Genomic DNA, 24,379 nt, shown 5'->3' with positions numbered 1-24,379 from the left:
TCTTCCCAAGCCCCTCATCCACAGGGCTTCACTCAACTCACACCAGCTTCTTTTCTGCTATTTCACACAGCACAGCTGCTCCTCAGACAAGGAGAGCGCTGCCTGAACTTTATTAACTTTATATACTCCAACCCCACCAGCAGTTCAGTTCCACCGACCACCAGCCCTCCTGCAATCAGGCAAAATGGGCTCAGCAGGGGGAAATCTCAACCCACACAGCCCCAGCTGTGCAGGGCTGCCTTTCACCCACCGCCTGCCCCCCGGCACCGGGGGGATGCTGCGTGCAGCAGGCACCTTGGCAGCGCTCCCGGGGCTGCCTTTCAAGGAGTCCTTTCACTGCTGCCAGGGACAGCCCGGCCCCAGGGAGAGTGCACGGGGTGGGCAAAAGGAGAAACCCTGCTCCCAGCTCTGGTGGGGAGGAGGGTTCGGATGCTCCTGGGATGCTGCAGCCCGGCAGTGAGCAGGGGCTCGGTGATGGAAGATTTGCACCGTGGGTGTGATGGAAAAACAAGCATCCCCATGGCCAGCCTTCCTAGGGGGGGTGTCTGTGCACCCCCAGTGCACAGCATCAACTGCGACTCTAAATCCCAGTCTAGACCCAGTTCTTTTCCAGCGTCTCCACTTGTAGTCGGGCACTGATTTTTGGACAAAAGGCCAGAAGCATCCTCTCCCTCCCCAGCATTTCCCCATCCAGCTCCGCTCGCCCCAGGCTGCCAGAGCACGGTGGGCACCATGCCCTGGTGTTGCAGGAGAGCCCTAGGAAACCATGCCGAAGGGTTAAATGCCTCTGTGCTGCAGCAAAACCGGGTGAAGCAGTGTCTTATAAACAGTGCCTGCACCTGCCTCCATCGTCTGCACCTTGGCTGAGCAGGCGCGGATGGTGGCCGAGACGAGGAGCTGGAGCTCCAGAGCTGCCCGCGGGAGTGGGGTTGATCCTCCCGAGGGCTTAAAGCCCACCCGGGGATGTTCCAGCTGTGTTTGCAGGAGCAGGACCGGTTGCACACCTCCGTCCTCTGGTGGGGCAGCGCGGAGAGGGCAGAGCAGCCGGCACTGACCCAGCTCGGGCGGGTGGATGGACGGACGGACGGACGGATGGATGGGTGGGTGGATGGATGGGTGGGTGGATGGATGGATGGACGGACAGATGGATGGGTGGACGGACGGATGGATGGGTGGATGGATGAATGGATGGACGGACGGATGGATGGGTGGACGGACGGATGGATGGGTGGACGGACGGACGGATGGACAGATGGATGGATGCGCACGCATTTATTGATAAATACACCGGACACACGCTACAAGAAAATCAAGCGGAGCCACGACTGGACACAAACTGCAAACCTTCATGTGGGCGTGGGGAGCGGCAGGGACCTCCCTCCCTACTGGCTGAACGGAGATGTGAACCTGGGGTGATGCCTTCACTGCCACGGGGCTTCTCAAGACATGGCCAAGCTCCGGCAACGAATCCTCCCCACCTCATTGCCTTTTCCCTTGGCCACCTCCCTGCGTCCTCACCGAGAGGGGCCACGGGCAGTTTTTTGTGGGGGGACCTGCCTTCCTCGGAGCCCTGGTGGAGGGCGAGAGAGGAGGAAGGAGCCACTCGGCAAGAGCTGGCATGGAGGGGGCTTTGCAGGAAGGGTGGTGGGAAGGGGCCTCAGGAGAGGGAGTTGAGCAGGCGCCTGTAGATGAAGCCCAGGTTCTCCCGCAGCGCCAGGAAGGTGGGCCGCTCCTCCGTGTTGCCGCTCCAGCACTCCAGCATGATGCTGTAGATCTCGGGGGGGCAGGAGCTGGGCCGGGGGAGGCGGTAGCCCCTGGTGATTTGCCGTACGGTTTCTTGGTTCGTCATTCCTGCAAGGAAGGAGAAGATTCCCCTCACTCTAATGGCGCCAGAGGACACCCCGATGGTGTGTCCTGACCTGCAATGGGCTAAGATGTCAAGCTGCTACAAAATGGCATCATCCACAGGCTTAGCATGGGATGCATCATCCAGCCCACGGCTCCTTCCAGCCCCCTGGGTCGTGCACCCCCTCTGCCAGCACCGAAAACCCCTCTAAGCAATCCCCAAAGTGAACAATCTCATGACCCAGGAGGTGTTTCCAGCTCCACTGTGGAAGGAAAAGCTGCTCAGAGTGCAGACGGAGCGGTGCTGGAGGGGCCCACCAGCCCTACCTTCGTAGGGGATCTGCCCGTAGGTGAAGACTTCGTAGAGCAGGATCCCGTAGGACCAGACGTCGGACTTGAGGGAGTAGGTGCGGTAGTTGGCTGCCTCCGGGGCCGTCCACTTCACCGGGATTTTGGTGCTGCTGCTGGTGGAGTAGATGTCATCCTGGAAAGGAACGGGAGAAGGGTTTTGAGGGACTGAATGAGGAATGCAGCCGCTGCTTTTGGGATCTTGCTGGGCTTGTGGTTTAGGGAAGGGGCAGCAGAGGCTGGCTGCAGCCTGGGGCAGCTCGGTGGCCTGCAGATCCTGCTGACTGACCTTGAGGAGCCGGGCCAGCCCAAAATCGGCGATTTTGCAGGTAAGTTCCTCTCCCACCAGGATGTTTCTGGCCGCCAAGTCCCGGTGGACAATGTGCTTCTCCTCCAGGTACCTCATCCCATCCGCCACTTGGCAGGCGATGTTGAGCAGGTGGGAGGTGCCCAGGGACTTCCCTTCAGGACCTGTTAACCCAAATGACCCAGGCATTTGGGGCAATCTAGCCACATCTATTTTAGGTGTCCTGGTTTGGGAGAAGACCCTGTGCTGGCAGTATGGGACCCGTTATTCCAGGGGGAGGTGAAGAACCTTAAGTCTGAGGTCCCATCTAACCAGAGGTAACCATCCAACCCAACCACTCCCAGCGCAAGTGGCATTGCCCAAACACAACCGAGGGGTTTCTGTGTGCTGGTGGGACACCAAAGGGATGACACCAGACCGTGTCTTCCAGTCTTGGGGTCACCCAGGACCTCCTCCACCAAGCACCGAAGGATTGCTCTGCGTTACGGCTGACAACAGGACAAAGACAGAGCTTGTTCTCTCTTAGGGTCCTCACTCGGGTTTGTAGGGCCACCTGGAGCCCTTCTGGCCCAGAGGCCCGCTCCCCACGCTGCCACCAGCGGCACTCACTGTTGAGGTAGCTGTGGAGGTTGCCTTTCCGCATGAGCTCGGTTATGATGTACACGGGCTCATCCAGCGAGCAGACGGCGTGCAGCTGGATCAGCTTCTCGTGCCTCAAGCGCTTCAGGTTCTGGATCTCCTTGGTGAAGTCTTCTGCCTTCATGTCGGCTGGGGGGGGAAAGCCGGCGCGGCCATCATGAGCCACTTTCTCACCCAGACACTGGGTGCTCAGCACCACTAATTTGGGATGAGGACCTTCCCCCGCCTGCAGCCCACCCCTGTTTTCAGGGCTGATACCTGCCCACCCAGCACCTCCGATCCGAACACCCGTGAGATGTTTCCCACGGGGCTTTGGATCCCATTTTCAGCGTCATTTTTCCACTGGGACTTACCACAGACCCGTCTGAATTAACTTAGCTTAATTTGACTTATCAATTATCACAAGCCCACTGGACTGAGCCATTTTGTAGAGGCGCAGCCCACGCTTGGCTGGATCCACAGACCAGCGGCTACTTGCCAGCTCGGAAACAGAAGGGGGTGAACGTTGTGTCAGTGACCGAGAGACCCCGTAGACCACCACCGACGTCCTCTCCCCCACGCACCTTTGATGATCTTGATGGCCACCGGCACGGAGTTCCTCCACAGCCCTTCCCACACCTCTCCGAAGTAGCCCTCGCCCAGCTTCCTCCGCAGGGTGAACTCCCAGCGCGGGCGCTCCCAGCCGTCCCTCTCGGGGGGGGTCTGCGGAAGGGGCACGGCACGCTCGGACCCGCCGGGACCCGCGGCACGGCCAGCACCGGCTCTCGGTGCCGGTGGCAGCGCCCCGGGCACGGTGCAATAGTGGCCAAGTGCTCCCTGGGGGCACAGAGCGCGGGGCAGCCTCTGCAGGGGGCACGGCGTGCACGGGGACGGCGTAAATATCAGGAATTTGAGGTGTTCAAATCCCCCTCATCACCCCCCGAAGCGGCTTTTCTCTCTGTCCACCACTAAATAAAAGTGACTAAATGAATATCGTTGCACGCGATGGCTGATCGAGACTTTAGGTCATTAAGTATTTCTTTTATCTGATGCTTTTCTATCTCACTCTCGAATTATTCACGTGTTTAATTGTTATTTCTTAGCCACAATTGGTGAATGTATTTCTAATCAGGAAGTGAGCTGGTAATTTGGGATTGGGATCGCAGTTGGATTTATGAGTGCCACGGTAATTGGCATGAAAACCATGTAAAAGCAATATGGTTTTATTATATTCTCAAAAAACTTGGAAGCACAGCCATTTCCTGACTCAGTATCGAAGGGACTTGTAGCAACGTGGTTTCTAGTCTTTGTCATGGAGCAAACATTTCAGAAAGGCTTCTGCATTTTGGCTGGACAAAAAGCCAGGGTAGGGCAGCTATACATACACATAAATAACACCTTCACCCTTAACATGGCCAATAAAGTAAAGCTGACAGCTGTATTAATGGTGTGTCTAAATTTTTAGTTTAATAGAGTTCAGATCCCAAAGGGACAGGCATTATATCTATTTTTCCTTATTTATTTTTTTTCCTTTCCTTTCCTCTCTTCCCACCCTGGAAGTCTTCTAGGCAACAAGTAACTAAATAAGTCAAACCTGCCAGGCACCTGCCAGCCAAAAAAACCCCAGCAGACGTACCCAGCTCGGCCAAAAGGAGATTAAAAAATCCGGGGAAAGGGGCGGATGGCAGCGGCAGGAGCCGGTACGCACCGTGGGGCTGCAGGGCTGCAGCAAGGGGCTCTGGATGACCTTCCAGTTCTCGGTGTAGAAGGCGAGGAGCTCCTCCATGTCGGGGAAGGGGTGCCCCTTCTGGATGTACAGGCTGCCCCCGGGGCTCTTGCAGATGCGGAAATGGCTGACTTTGGCGTGGTTCCGCACTGTAGGGAGCCCAGGAGGGGGAAATCTCAGCTCCTGCCCGCGTCCCGCTGAACCCCTCCGCTCCCACTCCCAGGCTCTTGAATTCCCCCTAAAGCAACCCAGCTCGCCCCGGAGCTTTGCGCCCCCTCCTTCCCCCAGCTCCCGGCTCAGCAGGCTCCTGGCAGCGGGTGGCTTTGGACCGGGGAGGCGACGCTTTGGCAGAGGAACTCATTCCCCATGCAAACGAGCAGCTCAGAGAGCACCTGAGTTCACCGAGGTCGATGAATCAGAAGCGGCTGTACCTGCGGAAGGCACGCCGCGGCGTGGGGATTTTTGGGGACGTGGGGCTTGCCAGGAATTTCTGGGAGATGTTTGGTTTGGAGAGGAGCACAGGGGAGCAATGCTGCCTGGGCTGAACCTCCCAGGGAGCTGCCCAGGCCCTGGCAACCCGGAGTGGCAGCGTGCTTTTAGACAATCCTCGGATGACAAAAGCCACTGGAATGAAATTCCGGGAGTTAGGGCTGCAAAACTGTCATTAAACCGCGGTAAATTGTTCGTGGCTTTCGTACCCTTGGCAGGAGCAAGGCACTTTCCTTTGCCACGGTCATCCAGCACTCCACGCCTGCACCCATTAGCTCTCCCCCTGCCTTTAGGAAGCAGTTAGCTCCTTTCAACAAGAAACTTTAAACGTATTTCCGCATTTTTCTGCCCCTGTGCTGGCTGAGCCGGGAGCTGCTCCCGGGAATGGCCTGGCTCCTTTCCCTGTGCTCATTTCCTCTGGGTAATTGCCCCAAAATTACCTGAGAGAGAGTACTCGCCCTTGTTGCTCTCGCTGTCCCGGACGAGGAAGGAGCCGTGCTGGTTGGGAGGCGAGAGGAGGAGCTGCTCGGCCTCGCTGCGGCTGATCTTGCTGAAATACCAGCTGGGGGGAGAGCAGAGGCCGGTCAGAGCCCGGCCAGGGCCCCCCCAGGGCCAAGGGCCTGGTCCCTGACCCCCAGGGCCAAGGACCGGGGCAGGACGCAGCGGGGTTATGCACGCACAGGGTTCACGCAGCCAGGGCCGCAGCAGTCCCCAGAGCTCCAGCACCCTCACCCAGCCCCAGCTGAGCCAGGGGACGGGAGCAGCCCCCCCCCAGCTTGCTCATCCCCCGAGCAGCCACCTCCCGAGTGGCACAGAGCCTGTAAACGCCTCTGCCCTCGTGCACCACGGCCAGCCTGCACCCGGGGCTGCTTCATTTCCTTGCTTTCATGGGTACTTGTTGCATTTTAGCACAATTTCCTAAATTTCCTAACTTCAAACCGTTTCCTTGTTGTTTTTGTTTGTTTGTTTGTTTTTATCTTCAGTGCTTGGCGGAAGGCATCTTTCACCCCTCTCCAAGTAAAACGAATTTCCAGCTTATCCTCTGCGTGCACCAAGGCAGGGACATGGGCTGCGTTATCTTCCTTCCGAGCTCAGAAAACAGCAAAATTAGGAATTTCTGTCTCTTTTTCTGGGGCTGCGCACACCTGCCCCGCCAGGGGAGCAGGAGCTCCCCGCAGCGCCTGACCTGCAGCTCACAAGGAGCTCTCAGAGCCCTCCAACCCCTGTCTCACCCGCGCAGACCTCTCCCGGCTGCAGCAGCGCGGTGTGACAGCAATGCTGAGCCAAGAGGGGGAGGACCCAGCCAACACCCCCCCCCAACCCCCCCCCCTCAGTTTCATGCCACGAAATCCCCCGGCAAGAAAAGGCAGGTTGGCAGCTCGGGCCCAACGCCCGCGTGACGCACGCGAGCCCGGGGAAGAGGCCGCTTCGTTCAGCCCGACGCGGCCGGGACGTGCAAAGCCCGAGGTTTCGTCATTAGCCGGGATCCCCGGCGTCTGGGAAGCCGTGCAGGAAATTATACGTGATGGCTTTACTGCAGCTGAACAAATTACCACCCAGCTGCGACCTGCGGCTCCGGGGAGTCTGTGCGCCCAGGGCTCGCTCCGGCTGCAGAGCCGCGCACGTCGGCTGCTCACCGGCCCCGTGGCATCCTCCTCGCCCCCATCCCCGGGCTGGGATCCCGCAGACACCCACAGACCCACGGGCACAGACCCGTGCTCAGTCTCAACCTGCTGAACAGCTCTCTGCAACGGGAACGCAGCATGGAGCTGAACCCCAGGGTCTCGACAGCGTGGTCCTAAATCTCGCCGATTTGCCTCAAAGCGCAGGCAGGGTGGGGAGGGAGGGTCTTTCCCATCCCGCTGGCTGCAGGCTGTGCCCCTGCCCCTGCTTTCCTTTACCCCCAGCTGGGGGGGGCAGCGGGAGCCTGCATGGTGATGACCTCCGCCTGCATCCCCACCGCTCAGCACCACTCAGGACCCGGTGCAGGGCAGCAGCAGCCTCTCGGGGCGTTTTGCCTGGCGTGTCGGGACCGGGCTGTCTCGTGCAAGGACAAGCCCAGGTTTTCCCCAGCTGGGAGAGGGCTGGGAGGCTAACCCAGCTCCGTGCGGGTGGGAGAGGCAGCGGCAGGGAAGGAACCCCAGGTCCTGGGTGCGTGAGAACAGCCCAGGCACAGCTTGGTCTTAAAAAGCTTCAGGCTTCCCCGGTGGGTCTCAACCCGAACCACTTCTCCCCATGTTCCCGGGCTCTTTGGAGCCGGCGGGGCTCAGCCACAGCTCCTGGCAGCTTCCCCAGCTCCATCCCTCCCTGCTGCCTCCCCAGGAATGCAGGGAGAGAGGCAGAGGAGCTGGAGCAAGCGGTGACCCGCTCTTTCTGCACTGCAGCTACCCCCGTGCACATCTCCGCCCGGTCCACCCGGTCCCGTGCCAGGGTTTAACACCAGGGAAGGGAACCAGCATCGCTGCCCCTGCTGCGTCCCCACGCACCGAACACCTCCACCCCACTAACATCGCTCTCAGGAGCAGGAAAACCTCCTCGATGGGTCCCACGGCAGCCCTGTAAAAGCTGGGGATGAGGAGTTTGTGCTCCCGCTGCCTTTCCCCGCGGGGCCACCCTGCCACCCGCCACGGCCACGCGTCGGGGGTCCGAGCCCCGGGTACTTACGGCCGGTGAGCGGAGGAGCCCTGGCTGAGGTTGGCCACGTAGGCGGCGGGGACGTAGCCCATGGCCGGTTCCCCCAGCAGCCTCCGGGCTAAGACATACTCTCCTTCTTCTCTGAGGACACGCAGTTTGTCCCCTGCGCTTATGCTCAGTTCGTCCGCACTGCGGGCTGTGAAAGCGTATAAAGCGATAAAGAGAGAGGACTTTGGGATGAAGGAAACCGAGCTGGGCTCCGAGTGCAGCGAAACAGAATCGGAACCAAAGTACCCCAGCGAGCAGCTATCCGGGCCGGAGCGGGGCCACAGCTTGTTCCAGAAGGATGTCAAGAAGGTCAAACGCTTGCGGACAAACTGCTCCATCCCCGGAGGGGGACGTGGTGCCCGGCCACCGCCGCCGCCGCTCTCCTTGTCCTATGTCCTTCGGGAAGCCAGAGGAAGGGGCGCGCTGGGGTTCATCCCGCCGGCCCCGGGCCCCGCGCGTGCCGGCAGCTCGCCGCCTTCGTCCCGAGCCGCGTGTGCGTCTGGGCGCCCAGCGCCGCCAAGTTCCTATTTCTGAAAGTGAAACTGGTCGGGCTGGTGGGGTGGCTGCTGGGGTGGGTGCGCGGGCGGGACGCGGCTGCAGGCGGCAGCCCCGGCGCGCACCTGCGGGCACATCTGGCAGACCGGCACAGCTGGAGCTGCGGCACAGCCGGGAAGGAGAAAGGCTTCTCCCTCCCTCTCTCTCTTTTTTTTTTTTTTCCTTTTTAATTATTATTTTAACGCCCGCTCTCACGCTCGTTGCCGGAGCGCAGCTCTCTGCTCTGTAAGCAGCTCTTGTGACGAAGTGGCAGGCTTCGGTTAATAGTCTCAGGCTGTGGGAGGGTGTTTTTGTTTTCTAGAGGAAAATAATTGCATCCACAAATGCGCGAGGGTTAGAAAGAATTAGGGAAATAACCTAGAAGAGACCTGAAGTGGTTTGGGTGGTTGATGGGGGAACGTCGTGGGGTTTTGCACACCAGAACCCTTCTCCCTTGGGTCTGCATTGGCCTCCAAGCATCACCCCGCTGAAGCATTCCCCTCTTCCCATTGATTTCCCTTTCTCATTACAAGGGATTTCCAAGGAATCCGCTTCCCAGACCCCTCAGGATCTTGCCCAGCCTGTGGCAGGGATGGGACCCCCCCAGCACCTGCTGGCCATCGTCGGCCACAGCGCCGGCATCAGCCCCAGGCACTCGCGTGCCCCCTGCAGCCGAGCCCTCACCCACAGCCTCGCGTGGCCGATTTGCACACCCGTGGTGCCAGCAGCCCCGCTCACAGCCGGACACAAACACACAGCAAAGCCCCTGCCAACCCCCAGCAGCTGCAGAAGGATGGATTTACACCTCACGTAGGGGTAGCACACTTTAAGCTGCCTGCAACGCGCTTCTCTGCTGAGAAATCCCAACTGCGGCCCCCCCAAGTCGCCCCTGCGTGGGTTTTGTCACTTAAATGCTTCATCTAATTAGGGGGAGGTTTGTGCTCGGTGCGAGCTACTCCCCCAGGAACTCAGCTCCTGGCCCCGAGCCTGTTATTTTGATCCTCCCCTGCTGTAATTGCTGCAGATAGCTCGTTTTGGGTGTGCAGCTGGGTTTTCAAAGCAACTTGGAAAAAAAAAGGAACATCTATTGTAGTGGGTCCGAGCTGAGGACTGCTACTTCAGTCAGGCCCTGAAGCAGCCTCTTCCCAGGTGGGGCTGTGCCATACGACTTCGAAATCCCCACCTGAATGGCTTTTGGGATTTTTCACGCTCTTGGTGCCACACACAGACATTTAATTTCTCTGTGGATTTTTCCCACTTGAGAAAAACAGAGGATGGTGGACAAAAAGGGTCTGCAACTCCAGTGGGGGAAAAAGCAGCGGCCGTCCTCCCCTCTGCTGTCCTTCAGCAGCACTTCTGACGAGCCTGCTCCTCACGTCATGCTCCACGGGGAAGGAAATGGGCTGCCTGCTTATGCATTTAGAGATTATCTGATCAGATCGAGCACCAAACGTTTATGCCTTGCTGTTTTGAATGGGGACTTGGTAAACTTGTGGTTTGCAGAAGGGGACTGGAGTCTGATTTACCTTTATTGACCTCTGCCGGATTAGACTCTCTAGTGGTACGACCGATAGACAAGTGCAGCTGATTTATAACACACAAGGCTTTGGACCTTGATTTGCACCTAAATGAAAGAGTACTTCAAAATGACAAACATCCCTGAGGACTAAATACTGCCTCCGAGCCGAGCTCACCAGACATGCATAGCACACACTCATCACTGCAAACCTCCGTCTACACAGCACACGCACGCACGGCTCCGAGTCCCACGCCAGGAACCAGCTGATAAATCACCACCTTTTTCAGTATCTTTTTTATTTTTCTATTAAGTTCCAGGAGCATCCCTGCTGCTTCGAATCCCTTTGGTACTATAACACACCTAAAAACAGAGGAGAAAAAAAAAGCATATCCGTAAAAAGTTTTTGATCCTTGCACTGGGGGAAGAAAGGTGGGAGGACAGAGGAAAAGTGAAAAAGGTAAGGACGGCACAGATCCCTAATGGGTCAAGTATTTTCTCTCGGTCCCTGTGGTTGGTTTTCACAGCTGTATTAAAACCAACCTGCCCACGGGTTTGTGGCTATGGCGAGCACACAGGGACCTTAGTTCTAGCACCACTAAAAAGCACCTCCAAAGAGCAAGGAAACCAGAAGACCTGTTCTGTGGAGCTGGTTACAGACTCCTGGTTTGGTTGCAGAGCACCTAGGAGCAATAAACACAAACAGCACTTTGCATTCATCAATGTGTCAAACGCTGCACATCATGTTCTTCCGCACTAATTGACGGAAACCAGCAGCTCCCCTCCACTAACGAGGGCGCCCATTACATCTAATTATCCGAGGTTCTGTTCCAGGTCCTGTTACGTTTACACTCAAAACACATCTTCCAGTGAAGAGCCTTTTGGGAGGGGAAAAAAAAAAAAAAAGGGAGAGAAACATCAATCTAATTAAAACCCTCGGATGGGAAGAAACTTGGAGAATGTGGTTCATGTCTGAGCGCTGGGCACGTAACGGGAGGTCACTCGCAGGGTAATATAACTCAGGACGTGCCACTTGTTACCAAAACAGATGGCACAGAACGGTGGCTGATCTCAGCAAGTTTTTTTTGTGTTTTTGTTGGTGTTTTTTTTGTTTGTTTGTTGTGTTTTTTTTTTTTTTTAAAACCCCACCCAGATTTCTCCAGATGCTTCCTGGCACAAGGGCTCGGAGACAGCGCGTTTGAGAGAGGTTGTGCTTCATCGTGAACCTCAATCGGGTGCCATGGGTACATTGCAGACGAGGGTGGGGGACGACGATGGGGTGCGTGGGAAGAGAAGGGCACGACAGTGGCACTAAAGCAGCCTCGGCTATCCTCCATTTCCTGGGGACGTGTGGCAGAAGGTGGCATCTCGGCAGACTGCTGCTCTGCCACCATCACACAGGGCAAGTGCCAGAGCCCGTCTCAGAGGCTGGTGAGCAGAGGAGGTCTGGGAGATGGAGGGCTCGGAGCAGTAAGCACAGGGGCTCAATGCAGGCAGAAGTACAGTCGTCCTGGGACGGAGGCGGTGCAGGGGACAGGAGAGGAGGCAGAGCATCGCGGGGGCTCGTGGGTTGCTCTTTCGGAGCCCTCTGGGAGTGGGTTGGGCTGGCTGGTGGAGAGCAGGAGTGCAGGTCACTGGGCACCTGAAACGGTGTAGGAAAACAGAAAAACTCCATGGGAGGCAGCTGGAGGCCGAGATCACCGTTGGTACAGTGCCTGGCATGGCTGGGGTATGCATGACTGCAGTATAAAACCAGCAGTAATCCTTTAAAACCACACAGACACTTTTCAGACCCTACAGGACTCTTCAAGGATCTGCAAACGATGTCAAGGAAAAGCCAATTTACACGGGTCACACTGCAACCAACGGTTGTCAAATTTCTAACGGGGACCAACGTTCGGCCAGTAAATCTGTAAGAATCCACACAGCAAACCAGGCTGGAAATGGCATGGCCAGCCTACAGGCTTCCCCTTCTGTTTTCCACTGAGATTATCAGCACAGACCAGGCTTTGCTTGCCCTCTCCTGTAATGCGACTTCCAGAGGATGCTCCTCCTAGCACAGACTGCCTGGCAAAGCAATGCTTCTGCATAACTCCTCTGCTCTTGTCCCTAGAGTAATCATTTGCAACATGTAAAAACTATTAAATGCCTCCTCCAGACTGGCAGGTGCCAGCAAATTGTTCATCCTCTCTTCCACAGCTGCAGGGATATCTATGGGAAGTGGTAAAGGATCTCAGCCTGTGCTCACCGTCACCCTGAGCACAGGGAACCAGAGGTCTTGCAGACCACAGCTGAGCAGCGGCAGGAGTCCCCGCGCTGAGCGGTGCTGACAGCAGTCCTGCTCCCTTGGCTGGAGCTGAGCAAACAGAGGACTGGTGCTTTCAGGAGAGAGTGACTCGGGGGGGGAAATCCCTGCCAATATGTAAGCAAATAATGGACTGCTCCACCTGCCCAGGTGTCCTCGTTACCCTGAGGAGGAACCAGTCCACCTACTCCATCGCTACGCTTTCTGATATCTCTTCCCCACAAAGGGAGGCTGTTGGATTTGGGGTTGTGGTATTAAGCGTTGCTAGAAGAAATCTACCCGGAGTCCCAGAGAACAGACCTCAGACACCTCACCCAGTCCACCTCGTCCATCCTATACTTATGTGTTTCCCCATCTTTGCCAAACCAGTTCTTAAAAGACCTCCAGGAATGGATATGCCACAAGGTCCCCAGACAACCCATTCCAGTGAGTCACTAATCATTACTGTTAGAAATGGTGTCTAACCTGCTGCATTTAAGCACATTACCTCTTGTCCCATTCACCACTGGATTGCTCCATCCCTTTCTGCAGTCTCTTCTGTAGGTGAAGACTGCTCGGGTGTCCCACCACATCCTCCTGGAGGACCCCAGCCCAGAACAAACACACTTACCTTGTACAAAGAGGCAACACGGTCATCTTTTTCTCCATTTGTCTCCAGTCTTCTTCCCCTGTCCATACATGCTGGTGTTCCTGTGGTGCCACCTCAGCTGGCTCTCTAGGACATTCACCTGGTGGGGATATAAAACCAGCAGCTCTAGGAGGAGTCTGCACTATTGCACAGACAATCTGTAACTTGTTCCAATAAAATAAAGTGCCAGCTCAAGTCAATCTCACTGAGCCTCAAACTTGCATTTCACCCTGCAGTTGTGGACGTCTGAGCTCACAGAGCTCGACTCCCTCTCCTCTCTCCGTACCTCCTCCGTACCTGTTAGCTCTACCTCCTCCGTACCTGTTAGCTCCCTTTGGTCAGATGGTTGCTTGTGGCTCTGGAGGGCACAGAAGCTGCAGAGGCTGTAGAGAGCTAAATCCTGCTCCAGACTCCACAGAAGACAAATATCAAAGCACACAGTTTTACCTGTTTCCGTAGGGAAGCAACTGTCTTCTCCAGCTCACCCACAAGGGACTCGAGATTCTTTCTGGAAGAAGGGCTTGGAGAAGGCACCTCATTTCTGGGGAGAGGGATAAAAAGTGAAAGGGATTACGGAAACGTTGACTTCCTGGATTACAGAATCGTTCTGCCTTCTCCAACATCAGCCTCCAAATAATAAATGGGGCGCAGAAGAGCCCAACTACCAGCTTTGCCTGCCAAGGGAGGTCAGTTAAACAGCCACTTATGGTATTACTGATGTGCCCAGATATTTAAACAGCAGAGTCATGCTCTGTGCTAAAGTGTTGGAGGATTTTGATCAAGCTCAGCATTGGCTTACTGAAACTCTCCAGGCCTCAGTGCAGAATGCCAATGTTAAAGGCCCGAATGGAGTAAGTTACTAAAAATTCTCTTATACTTCAGAACAGAAGCAAAAGAAGGGGCAATACCGCACCTGGGGAAGGCAGGCTTATGCTTGGCAGGGTTTTCTTCTGGGTAGCTGAATCCAGGAGACCTCTTGCTTCGGAAGCGCTGAGAAAGCGCCCTGAATTGCCCACGTGTCTGGCAGTCTTGGGAAGGAAGGGAAAGCGTGCATGAGCACTCGTCTTTAATGAACCATTCATCCTGAAGTGATGTGTGAACAAGTCAGTGCTGCTCTCCTTCCCCACCCACCCTTGGTGCCTCTCTTACAGCAGAGTGAAGGAGACAGCAAAGGGCGTGCACCGCGCGGGGATTCCCGTGTCTCGGGAGAACATCTGTAGCCAGAATATAGCACAAAGAGACCACGGCAGGATGTGCGCTTTAATGGAGGAGCTTTACAGGCTCCTACATGTGTTTGTTCGGCTATATGTGGTGGAGATCACCATGCCTACACCCTATTCCAGTCTCACCCCCCTAAGCACGAGCTATCAGCTGCCGCCAGAGACAGCAGCACTGAACTCGGCGGACCCTCGGCCAGATCCATCGCAGCTATTCTCCTCGCCTAACACTTGGTTCTCATGGTGCACCATGAAACCAGCTCCTGGCGTTTCACACAAAGAGATGGCACTGGGTGATGCCCCCCACAGGGCCATCGGCCTCCCTCCCACCTTCGCAGCAGTCCTGCCAGAAGCGCAGGTCCACCGCGGGAATCTCCTCGCAGCCAGCCATGCCCTGGGGGTACGACGCCACCCGGAAGACGTCTCTCTGCAGCTGCTGGATGCCGTCGCTGTTGTCACAGATGACACGAGCGAGGGACGCCTGCCTGATCTGAGTCAGCTGCGCCGGCGTGAAGACTCCAGGATTCTCATACCAAAACCTGCAGTGGGTGGTAATCACAGCGTGAGTCAGGAGTAGAAGAGGACAGGGAGTGAGGCTGGGAGAGGGAGAAGAGTTCCTCTACATCTGCGTGGCTGCACCGAGACCGCTGAAAGGGGCTTTTATTCGGTTGTCAGACAACTGTAAAGCCACGAACCCCCATGAGCTGCTGGCCAGATCTGAGTGCCACCACCCCACACATACAGCCCCTTGCAGGAGAATCCCAAGCTCCAAAGAGCTCTGCTGCAGCAGGCTGGGAGATGTGTGGGTGGGCCTGCAGCGTTCCTGCCCTAAGTGCATCATCAGGCCGAGAAGGCTCTCACTTGCACAAGGAGCAAACGGGAAATTTGCTCCTATGGATATTTTCAGCATTTTGAGGAGACAACGGACACATCCTCAGTGGTGTCCAGTGTCCTGTGGAAAGGGAACTGTTTAATCATGAAAGGACACACTGACAGTAACTGTGGCAAGTCCTCCCTCAAATACCGGGCAGAGGAAAACCTGCCTAGTATCAAAAGAGAAGCAACAGTCAAAAATGACAGGTTCTGTTGTTACCTCAAAGGGGGTAAACGTCCTCAAATTGAATACCAAAGACTTTAGGTTGACTCTGATGACTATACCTGTCTCCATGCCTCAGCCTGCTGAACTGTGTTGTTAACAAGCACATCAGCGTTGGTCCAACTCTGGTACCAGGGACAAGATCCTCCACCATCAGTGCTGGAAACAGGTCAATGTTTTTGGTAGTTCCATATAAGCTGAGGGATAAAATATATATTTAAAAAAAATCATTTAAAGACTATCAAAGAGTGGAGACAAAATGAATCTGATCCCATTGTAGGAATTTGTATGCCAGGAACTCATCTGGGCAATATTTCTAATGGTCTTATCTAAAAGGAAATGGGATAAAGGTCTGTCCTGGAAAGAGTAAGCTAATGGTAGCCAGTGCAGATAGGAGGCAGTTTAGTCTCACTGGAATACAGCTCTACGGCTCAATCTGCTCCCAAACTATACCACACCAGTGCCTGATGACAACTCACTCAGAACCAGCCTGATCACTCAGAGAGACCTGATTTATCTTACCCTGTTCTTAAACCACAGTTATTAACTTATCCTAATATCTGTGGGCAGTGATATCCGGGAGGTTATTTAAGGGGTGTTCTGGCAAGAGCAGACACTTTTCACTGACTGATCTGCAGCAATTCTGATGCTTCCAAGTCCAGGCTGCAGTACCTCCTGAGCTTTTCCCTGATCTCCAAGTTCTTTATCTCATTTCTGAGGTCCTCAAATTCCTGTGCAGACGAGAGGTTGCAGAAGACCCTGAAGTCGTTGTACGGTGGGATGCCGTGGTCTCGTCCCCGCTGGATGTTGATAGCGGCCAAGTCCAGTGAGACGGAGTGTGCCATGGAGAAGAGTTTCTCTGTCAGCTCCATGTTGAGGAGTTCGGAGGGGACCCGCATCTTCCCAGGAACCCCAAAGAGCCCGCGGAGGAGGGGGTCGATCCCACCCTCCTGCGTGATCCTGAAAGGGGAGAAGAAGGCCTTGTGCAGGGGGACGTGGCCATGGCGGATGGGCTGGAAGGTTTCATTCAGCCGGTACAGGATGGGGTTGATCAAAGTGTGCCCGAAGCGGAAGGCAGCGGTGGCAAAGGCGTTGAGAATCCCTGCGTTGACGTTGGGGTCGTAGCCTTTGTACTCACCCAGCATCTTCATCCCAGCTTCCCCGAGGATCTTAGGCAGCCAGTGGGCATAGGTGATATGCTGCATCTGGGCACCCACGATCTTCCGCGCCTCGTGATACAGGAGGTCTCCGTCCCAGTGGGGATTGAGGGTCGAGAGCTCCGTGGCGATGCGGTTGTGCTCCCTGAACCACAGGGTGTGCATGGCCGTGAGGCCCAGCTGCTCGTTGGCGCGGTGGTCTCCTGCTAGGAAGCACGGCACGGGGCTCTCGTTCTCATCCCGCATGCACTCGGTGGGTGGCCCCACGGCAAAGGGAAGGAGAGGCTTCCCCGAGCCGGGCACGACCTGCCCTTGCTTCAGCAGCCCTTTCTGGCTGCTGAGATCCCGCAGTTCCCTCGATTCCTGCTCTGTGCTGCCGTACACGTTGGAGGCATCGATGTAGGAGGTCAAGTGGTTGATCTGCTCCCTGGCGTAGACGGAGTTCATCAGCAGGGAGGTCATCCCGCTGCCGCACACGGGGCTGGAGCGGACGAAGAACATGCAGCGCCCGTTCCTCACGCGGGGATCGTTGGCGGGGATGAGGACGGAGAAGCACGGCGGGTCGTTGCTGCACACCTGGCTGCAGGGCGCCCCGTCCGAGAAGCGGGACATGCTGATGGCTGCCACCGTCTGGTCCATGTCGTGGTCCAGGAACTGGCCCCACTGCATCAGCATGTGTGTGAACTGCTCGTCGGGGGTGACGGTCTCGGTCCCGACCATGGTGGTGGAGACGAGGCGGGGTAAAGGAAGGGGCAGGTCCCTGGCGTCTTCTGATAAGGAAAACCCCCGGGGGAGGTTAAATCCGTTCTGGTAGGCAGGTTTGAGGAGCCGCTGGAAGGCCGTGAGGGACGCACCCCACATCGGGTGCTGGAGGTTGTTGCAAGAGCCGTCGTGGGTCCGGTACTTCTTGTGGAAGCAGATATCCGAGCAGTTTGGGGTACGGCGGTGAGCAGAGCAGCCCGACAGGTTCGCGATCATGTTCAGGTAGTGAGGAGACACCAAGTCATTGTAACGATAACCTGGGAAGGAAAACAAAGAGCACCACATCAGACCACAGCCGGTTCCTGCTGTCCCACGTAAGGGCGCTGCCTGAAACCTGCTGCTGGGATCCTCAGGATGGGCGCGGGGAGGCCGTATCTCAGTGTGGTGTCGCTACGTAATTTACAGAAAGTTTGGAAACACAGGATTATATCAGACCCACAGAGAAGGAGGGAAAATAGTTTAGTATAAACCACATAGAGATGGAAACCAGAAGCGCTGTGGCTGGCAGGCCAAACAGCTGGGGTGATCTTCTGCAGTTAGCTCTGGGTTTATTTCCCATCTCTCTGGGTTATTGCCGCAACCTCGAGCATCCCTGATGAGCCCAATTCTACGTGACGAGCAGCAGGGAAGCTGTGGGTGACTGCCAGGGCGCTGCACAGAGCGAAAAGCGCTGAATAATGCTGCGCTGTGCGGATGCTGGCGGGGAGCGAGGAGGAAGGCTGGCGGTCCGACGAGCCCGGACCAGCCCTGCAGCTCCTCGCAGCCTGGAGCGGATCCAGGCAGGTAAAAGTATTTACGGGCCCAAACATACGTGCCTGCTGACTAACACGTATAGGTAGAAACATGCAGCGGACGGGAACGTCCGATGGGTACAAAGGAAGACCCAGCTAGCGAACTTTGGAGCCCCGCTGCTGGATGCTTGGACCTCGCTGGGGACCTTTGGGCAGCAGTGTGGTGCATTGCTTTGTTGCTTGCTATCCTGCTTTGATAAAAGGAACCGGGGAGGCTGGAACTGGCCCAAGTTTGCAGCTCAAAGGTCAAAGTACTAAAAGTGAGACCACAGAGAGGAAAAGCAGAAGTGAAATCCCCATCCTCTGTTACAGCACCCAAGTACTCCAGGGTTTTCGGTATTTTTCTTGTTGCCACCTGGAGGGCAGGAATCACCTCTGCCCAGGCTGCTGAGGAGCTGAAACTCAGATCCACGAAGTCACTCAGATGCCTGACCCCCTCTTTTAGGGCTGAGGAAGGTAGATGGGTAAATATTTGTAAATATTAGGGTTTTCATAGCCAATTGGGAGATCTTTAGCAAAACGGGGAACCGAACCACTTTCATGAGTACCAGGTTGGTACAGCAACCACAAGAACAGCCCCCGGCTGTTATGAAAACCATTAGATGTTAGAAAGAATTGTGACCCAGACAGCACATTTCTTGACATAACCACAGTTAATCTAGACTCTTGGTAAAACATTACACTTTCGAAACTTTCTAGATACCTACACATTGTTCTTTTAATATAATCCTACTCACATGGTTAAGAAGGAAATGAAATCTCTCCTACCTGTGACATTCACGTCCACAATTAAGCCTTGTTGCACGTGTTCCTGAATCAGCTGCAAGGTCCTTTCAAAGATCTCACCTGCCCTGGCTGTTTCAATGGTGTAGGGGTCCCGGGGGTAACGGAAGAGAGCCAGCAAGTCATTGGGTGTCTTGGGGCGTCTGTTTCAAGGAATTAGAAGAGATGCAGGAAAATTAAAATAAATACGCTGTGTTCAGAGCCGTGAGACTGCAGGAATCAGGCTCTAAGCCTGGTCTGGTGCTTGACCCCCAAAACTAGTGCATATGAATGTGGTTTAGATGATTACAGAAAAGATATTTCCCCCCAGGAAAATACACGTATTTAATTTCCTCAGTATCTCTCTCTCTTTTTTTTTTTTTTTCCTGCTATATAGTAATTTATTTTTTAATAGCTGAAACTCTGAGGTTTTGGGCTTAATACAAAGTGTTTATTTTTTCATCAAAACATATGTTGGGATGGAAGATAAAGGAATTGTCATTCTCTCAGAAGTCTTTTTTCATTAAGGAAATGGTAAGAAGGATTATATTAGTATTTTTCTTCTCCCTACACCAAGTCAATTGCATTTATAATATGACTATGCTCTTTTTTTTTCTATGCACTGTCTCTGGAGCCAATTCCAGCTGACAAAATGCATGTAGCAGATATATGTGACATAAGAAGCAGTATTAGTATATCAGATTTTTCCAGGACCCCAAATGCCTTCTAGCACATCCTTACATCTACATGGTATAGCTTCAACCTCCAATTTCTGAAACAGTGCCGTAGCTTTCATTTGCGGATTGTCAACAATAAAATGAGATTTCAGAAAGCTTCATTCAGTGCTTCTTATCTCATTTCTGCTTCACGTCTCACTTCTTGGCCCTTCATGCACTTACTTGCTGAACAGCTCAGTACGTGTTGAATTGATGGCATAGTCCACGCTGCTGATAGCTTCCCGTATGGAGGTGGCTACAAACGTGTCGCCGCTGCGACCGACATCTGTGGCTTTCCAAAGCACAAAGAGAAAATCAAAAATTCTAAATTTATTTTGATATTAATCTGTTGTCCAAGCTCAAAAAAAATCTGCATATGAGAACAGGCACCATAGTAACTCCACTGCAGGTCAAATTCCATTTGCATTTGCAATTTAAATACTATGAAACCATGATTTTTTAATTTTTTTTTTAAACAGATATTCTGAAGAAGAAATTAACTGACTGAAAAAAGTGATTTTTCCAGGTGGCGGCTGTGGAACACACATTCAGAATCTGTTCCTGTACAGCTTTGCAAATAAATACCAGTTTTGGTTGGTGGTTAAAGTGGAAAAAGAAAATGTACAAATCACAGCGGGTTAACCCCCCCAAAATGCATTTACATCCCACAAAACAAACTTCTAAAATTCATGAAATTCATTTGAAAGCATTGCTTCTACATTCATTTTCCATTTGTGGAACACTTCTAATTTAATTTAAGTTCAAATTTAGTATTAGCACGTCAACCACATCATTCTAAAACAAAAATGAAAGCTGTTGTTTGAATACCTTCAGAAGTAAACAAAAATTCTTGAAAGATCACTACAGAATGCATTTTTTTGAGCCAGGGCCTTTTTCACAGCAAAGCAAACCAGTTCTCATTTGACTACTGGTGTATGCAATGGGCAGCTGGAAAATGAGGCAGGAATCAAGAATAAATCACAGAAATTATCTTTCGAATAATTTCAAGCAACAAAGAAATTTCAGATTATCTCGGTTCCTTGCATACCGGCCCTGTATAGAAAATGCTATTAAATTCACCTAATAAGCTCCTCAGTATTCATGATGGTCACTCCTGTGTGCTTGAGAAAAGGCCTCCACTTAAATTTTTAACCTTATTGCCGACCTTTTATTTTTTTTTTGCCTTATCAGTTCTTCCTCACCCTCTAAGAAGCACAATGGCTGCACTTGACCCCTGCTTTGACTAGCGGAGGAGCGCTGCTCTTCTTTATTCATTACAGTTTCCCTAATGCACAGAGCAGTTGCTTGAAAACCCGAGACTTATTTCCTATCCCTAAGGGACGCAGGGAACGTTTCAACCCCCGTATTTGCAGTGACAGTGTTGTTCTCACTCCCCATCCCCTGGTGTGCGAGGTTACGGTCAGACGCTGACTTGTGAGCGTGCTGGCACATTTTAATAAGTTTCTCCCCCTCAGCAGAGGCAGGAACTCCAGGCACGCTGACAGCTCACTGCAGCATGAGACAAAGCCGGTGGTTTAGGACAACACCTTGTGCTCCGCGCTGAGCAACTGCAGCTCAGCTGAGGCAGCAGCGAGGAGGTGCACGGCTTCGAGCACGCCTGTGGGTGACCTGCGTGCAAAGAAGCTAAGGAAATAAGAGTTTTTTCCCTTCAAATTGCAGCCATCAAGATGCCAAAGCCCCTGCTTGCATGAGAGCAAGAGGAGGCTCCAAAGGACCACCAGGAGGAGATACACTACCGGTGATGGTGAGCTGCATGGCGCTGGAGGTGAAGCCGAAGGGGTTTCTCGCTATGCACTCGTATCTGCCCTGGTCGGCCACACCGAGGTCTTGAATGGAAAGGGTCCCGTCGTGGCTGATGTGGAACTTGCCGCTCTCGGTGATCTGAATCCCTTCCTGTTGCACCGTCAAAAGACAGAAAAGGTGTCAGCGGGTGGAAAGCTTCCATCAGCCCAACCTTCAGCAACCCCACAGATGGCTGCGATGAGCTAACGCGGCCACCAGATGTTAGCATTGCTCTTCCAGAGGAACCAGAAAGCCATCCAAGGGCAGCTGCTCCTGCCTGGAGCCACGGCAAAGCCCTCCTTGCTCAGCTCCCTCACCCCGGTCTGCCCCCAGGCGCTCGCCGCAGGGCACACACAGAGCACAGTTTCCCTGCGCTTCGCACAGACAGCCTGGCCCAGTTCTGTGGCACGTAACTAAGTCTAAATGCCTGCAGTTTGGGGGCAACCCGAAACTGATGGATTTTTGTTGGCTTTCAACTGCAGATGCCCATTTTTGCTGGCTCTGCGCAGCATCACTGATCAAAGCGCTGCAGAAGGCGGCACGCTCAGCCCCACCTCTCAACCTGCCTGGTGGCACAAGTGGCTCCAGCTTTACTTCTTTATTCTCTTACTTCTTAATACCTTTCTGCTGCCCTGGCCCAATCTAAAACTTACTGTGCTGCCCTTCCAGACTCTTTCCTTCTGCTCCACTGTTGGCTGGAGCCCAAGGCAAGCTGCAGGTCACCTCCCACCAGACCTCTGCAGGGTAAATGAGGCTCAAGCATTTTCCCCTGTGATTTGTTCCATGCCTGACTGTGCTCACAGCCAGGGCAGGTCCCAGTGAAGGTCACAGGTGTGATATGGCACAGCAGGAAAAAGTCTGAAGAGCTCCATCTAATGAATTCTTCAAAAAAGCAGCCAGACTGCAGCATGATTGTGAGGGATCATGGCTTTGCCCCACCAAAGCTGGAGCCAGCCAGCATCATCCAGTTCCACCAGTGGGAATCCTGGAAATAAGGACAAACTACTTAGGAAAAAATCAGTTTTCAGTTATTTCCAGGAATAGTCAGTCAAGCATTTCTAACATCCTGGAAGGTCACTGGCTTCAAGTTACTTGTTTGGAAGGAAGAGCAAGAGAAAGCAGGCATGTGCACTGCGAGGCTTCAAGCCTGAGAAACCATTTCAGACCATTTAACAGCACAAATCAGTGGAAGCGTTGGTCCTTATAGCAAATGCAGTTTCTTCCCTGTGCATTGCAGGAGCTGATTTAACTAGTTCAGCTGGGAGAGTTTAACGAGAGAGCTGCTGAGCCTTCCTCAGCCACACGGAGTGGTGTCGCCTCTTACTTTGACCCAGGTTATGGTGGGCCGCGGGTCCCCTTGGGCAGCGCAGGTGATCGCAACGTCCTGGCCGGTCTCTGCCACCACGTCTTGGGGGGGATGAAGGAACACGGGGATCACTGTGGGACACAGGAAAAAAAAAGTTACGAGCACAATAAACACAAAGAAAAACAAGTCTGTGTGCAAAACGTCTCACTGTTGAGAGCACAGAGTTGCTGGGCTCCTTTTGCTGTTGCAAGGGCTCTTCGAAGAGCGTCAGAAGATGCACATTCTCTGTCCCTACACCAAGTCCTCCATCATTTACAGCCATTACTTTCTACTCCCGTGTGTCTTTGTTTGGTGCAATTATATTGGAATGTATTAGGCTCTCTGTAATTTAAAACCTTTTACTATCAAAGGACTTTCTAGGAAAGATGCTCTAGCTGAAATGCTGATTGTGGATTGATTCAGGGATTATTGGATGAGGTTGTCTGGGAAGTGTTAGGCCAGATTAAGGAATTATATTGATCTTGCTGGTCTTAAAATATTCTGTGAATTCTTTCTTTGAAGCATTACTAATTTCATGCTTCTAGTTTCCTTCCATCCAGTCTACCATTACCAAAATTCTGTCATGCTTGTGAAAGAGCAAGGGCATTTGCTTGTTTCGAAAGATTATTTATACGGGAATAAAAAAGAAAATGAAAACACGAGGGCATTCCTGTGTGACTTGTTTTTAAAAAGGCTTGATTTTAGAATACCTAAATTTAGGCTGAACCTATGGCCTTGTAGCTAATGTTTAAGATAAATGCATCTGGAGCCAGAGTTAAATCTTGCTGAGGAGTAATCAGTTTTTTGTTGTTGTTTTGTTTTGCAGAATACTTAATTAAAAAAAAAAAAAAGGAATGTCACAATTTATTCTGTAGGAAAGCAAAATTAAAAAAAAAAAAAGAATTACTAAGAATTTAATCAATACGTTTGTAAATTCTCCAACAAAAGTCCTGTTTCCTTTTCTTTACCAAAAAAACGTTTTCTTAGTAAAAACTCCCAAACACATTTAAGGTCTCCCTTTTTCACCCAAACTGGTCCGATAACAGAGCTCATCTGATGGGCGTTAAAGGTCACCTCTGCTCACAGAACCCTGCCTTAGTTTTTATGCAACCGATACAATCCCTTCTCCCATTCACTGGCCACCCCAGATGATTTCATTCCCATGACTATACTCTTTCTAGACAACTAGACAAACTTTCAAGTAAGGAAAAGCGAAGCAGCTTCTTCCAATTTGCAAATCTTGGCACTAGGGAAACCTCTTTAAAGTTTCCCACCAACAGATTGAGCTCTCATGGCTAGACGTCTGCTCCCTGGCAAAAGCAAACTCCCATCCCACAAGCATCAGGGCAAATCCCTGCCTTGTGAGAAACTGTTATTTACCAAAACATTAACTTAACGAGTTAAGGTTTGCCAGCCCTTATTTCTCACAACCTCCAGCTCCCGGCAGCTTACCTCTGGGGGTCACGGAGAGCTGCACGGGGAGGGTCCTCACCCCGATGGCACTGATGGCATGGCACTCGTACTGGCCTTCGTCGTGCAGCGCGACCCTCATCACCCGCAGGGTCCCCGTGGAGAGGATGCTGTGCCTCCGGTCATTTGGCAGCGGCCCACCTGATGGAACAAGCAGAGCGATTTGTTAATTGGCTGTGAGATTTCTCTCCCCATCACTGCAGGTACCTGCGTGAGAGGTAAAAATTTCATTTCCTCCCCGACATGACATCAGGCACCCAGA

The 24,379-nt window shown here is 53.3% G+C and overlaps 2 protein-coding genes across 6 annotated transcripts in view; both read right to left on the bottom strand.

Annotated features, from left to right (window-relative positions):
- Positions 1–1,253: 1,253 nt before the first annotated feature.
- On the bottom strand, positions 1,254–10,229 carry LOC310882413 (tyrosine-protein kinase Srms-like). Its single transcript, XM_083801141.1, has 8 exons — positions 7,998–10,229; positions 5,774–5,895; positions 4,827–4,993; positions 3,703–3,841; positions 3,110–3,268; positions 2,483–2,664; positions 2,173–2,329; positions 1,254–1,851 (listed from the first exon to the last, which is right to left on the bottom strand). Exons 1-8 carry the CDS (start codon positions 8,351–8,353, stop codon positions 1,658–1,660), a joined length of 1,476 nt encoding a protein of 491 aa, XP_083657267.1. The 5' UTR covers positions 8,354–10,229; the 3' UTR covers positions 1,254–1,657.
- Positions 10,230–10,347: 118 nt separating this feature from the next.
- LOC310882411 (peroxidasin homolog) overlaps positions 10,348–24,379 on the bottom strand; it is a 46,078-nt gene continuing 32,046 nt past the window's right edge. For 3 of the 5 annotated variants that reach the window (XM_083801134.1, XM_083801135.1, XM_083801137.1), the window contains 12 exons: positions 24,100–24,258; positions 22,627–22,739; positions 21,257–21,413; positions 19,683–19,791; positions 18,790–18,947; positions 15,984–17,487; positions 15,374–15,508; positions 14,546–14,754; positions 13,912–14,026; positions 13,446–13,539; positions 12,981–13,098; positions 10,348–11,707 (listed from right to left, as the gene is read on the bottom strand). In XM_083801134.1, coding sequence (XP_083657260.1) covers positions 13,003–13,098; positions 13,446–13,539; positions 13,912–14,026; positions 14,546–14,754; positions 15,374–15,508; positions 15,984–17,487; positions 18,790–18,947; positions 19,683–19,791; positions 21,257–21,413; positions 22,627–22,739; positions 24,100–24,258 — 2,849 coding nt within the window. In that variant the 3' untranslated portion in view covers positions 10,348–11,707; positions 12,981–13,002. Of the gene's footprint in view, positions 11,708–12,980; positions 13,099–13,445; positions 13,540–13,911; positions 14,027–14,545; positions 14,755–15,373; positions 15,509–15,983; positions 17,488–18,789; positions 18,948–19,682; positions 19,792–21,256; positions 21,414–22,626; positions 22,740–24,099; positions 24,259–24,379 lie in introns of those variants that run through there. The other 2 variants (XM_083801136.1, XM_083801138.1) reach the window with 2 other exon arrangements.

The sequence above is a fragment of the Anser anser genome (genome assembly GCF_964211835.1).
Source record: "Anser anser genome assembly, chromosome: 16".
Lineage (NCBI taxonomy): Eukaryota > Metazoa > Chordata > Aves > Anseriformes > Anatidae > Anser > Anser anser.
The sequence above is the reverse complement of the archived record's forward strand: the minus strand, read 5'-3'. Positions and strand labels throughout refer to the sequence as shown.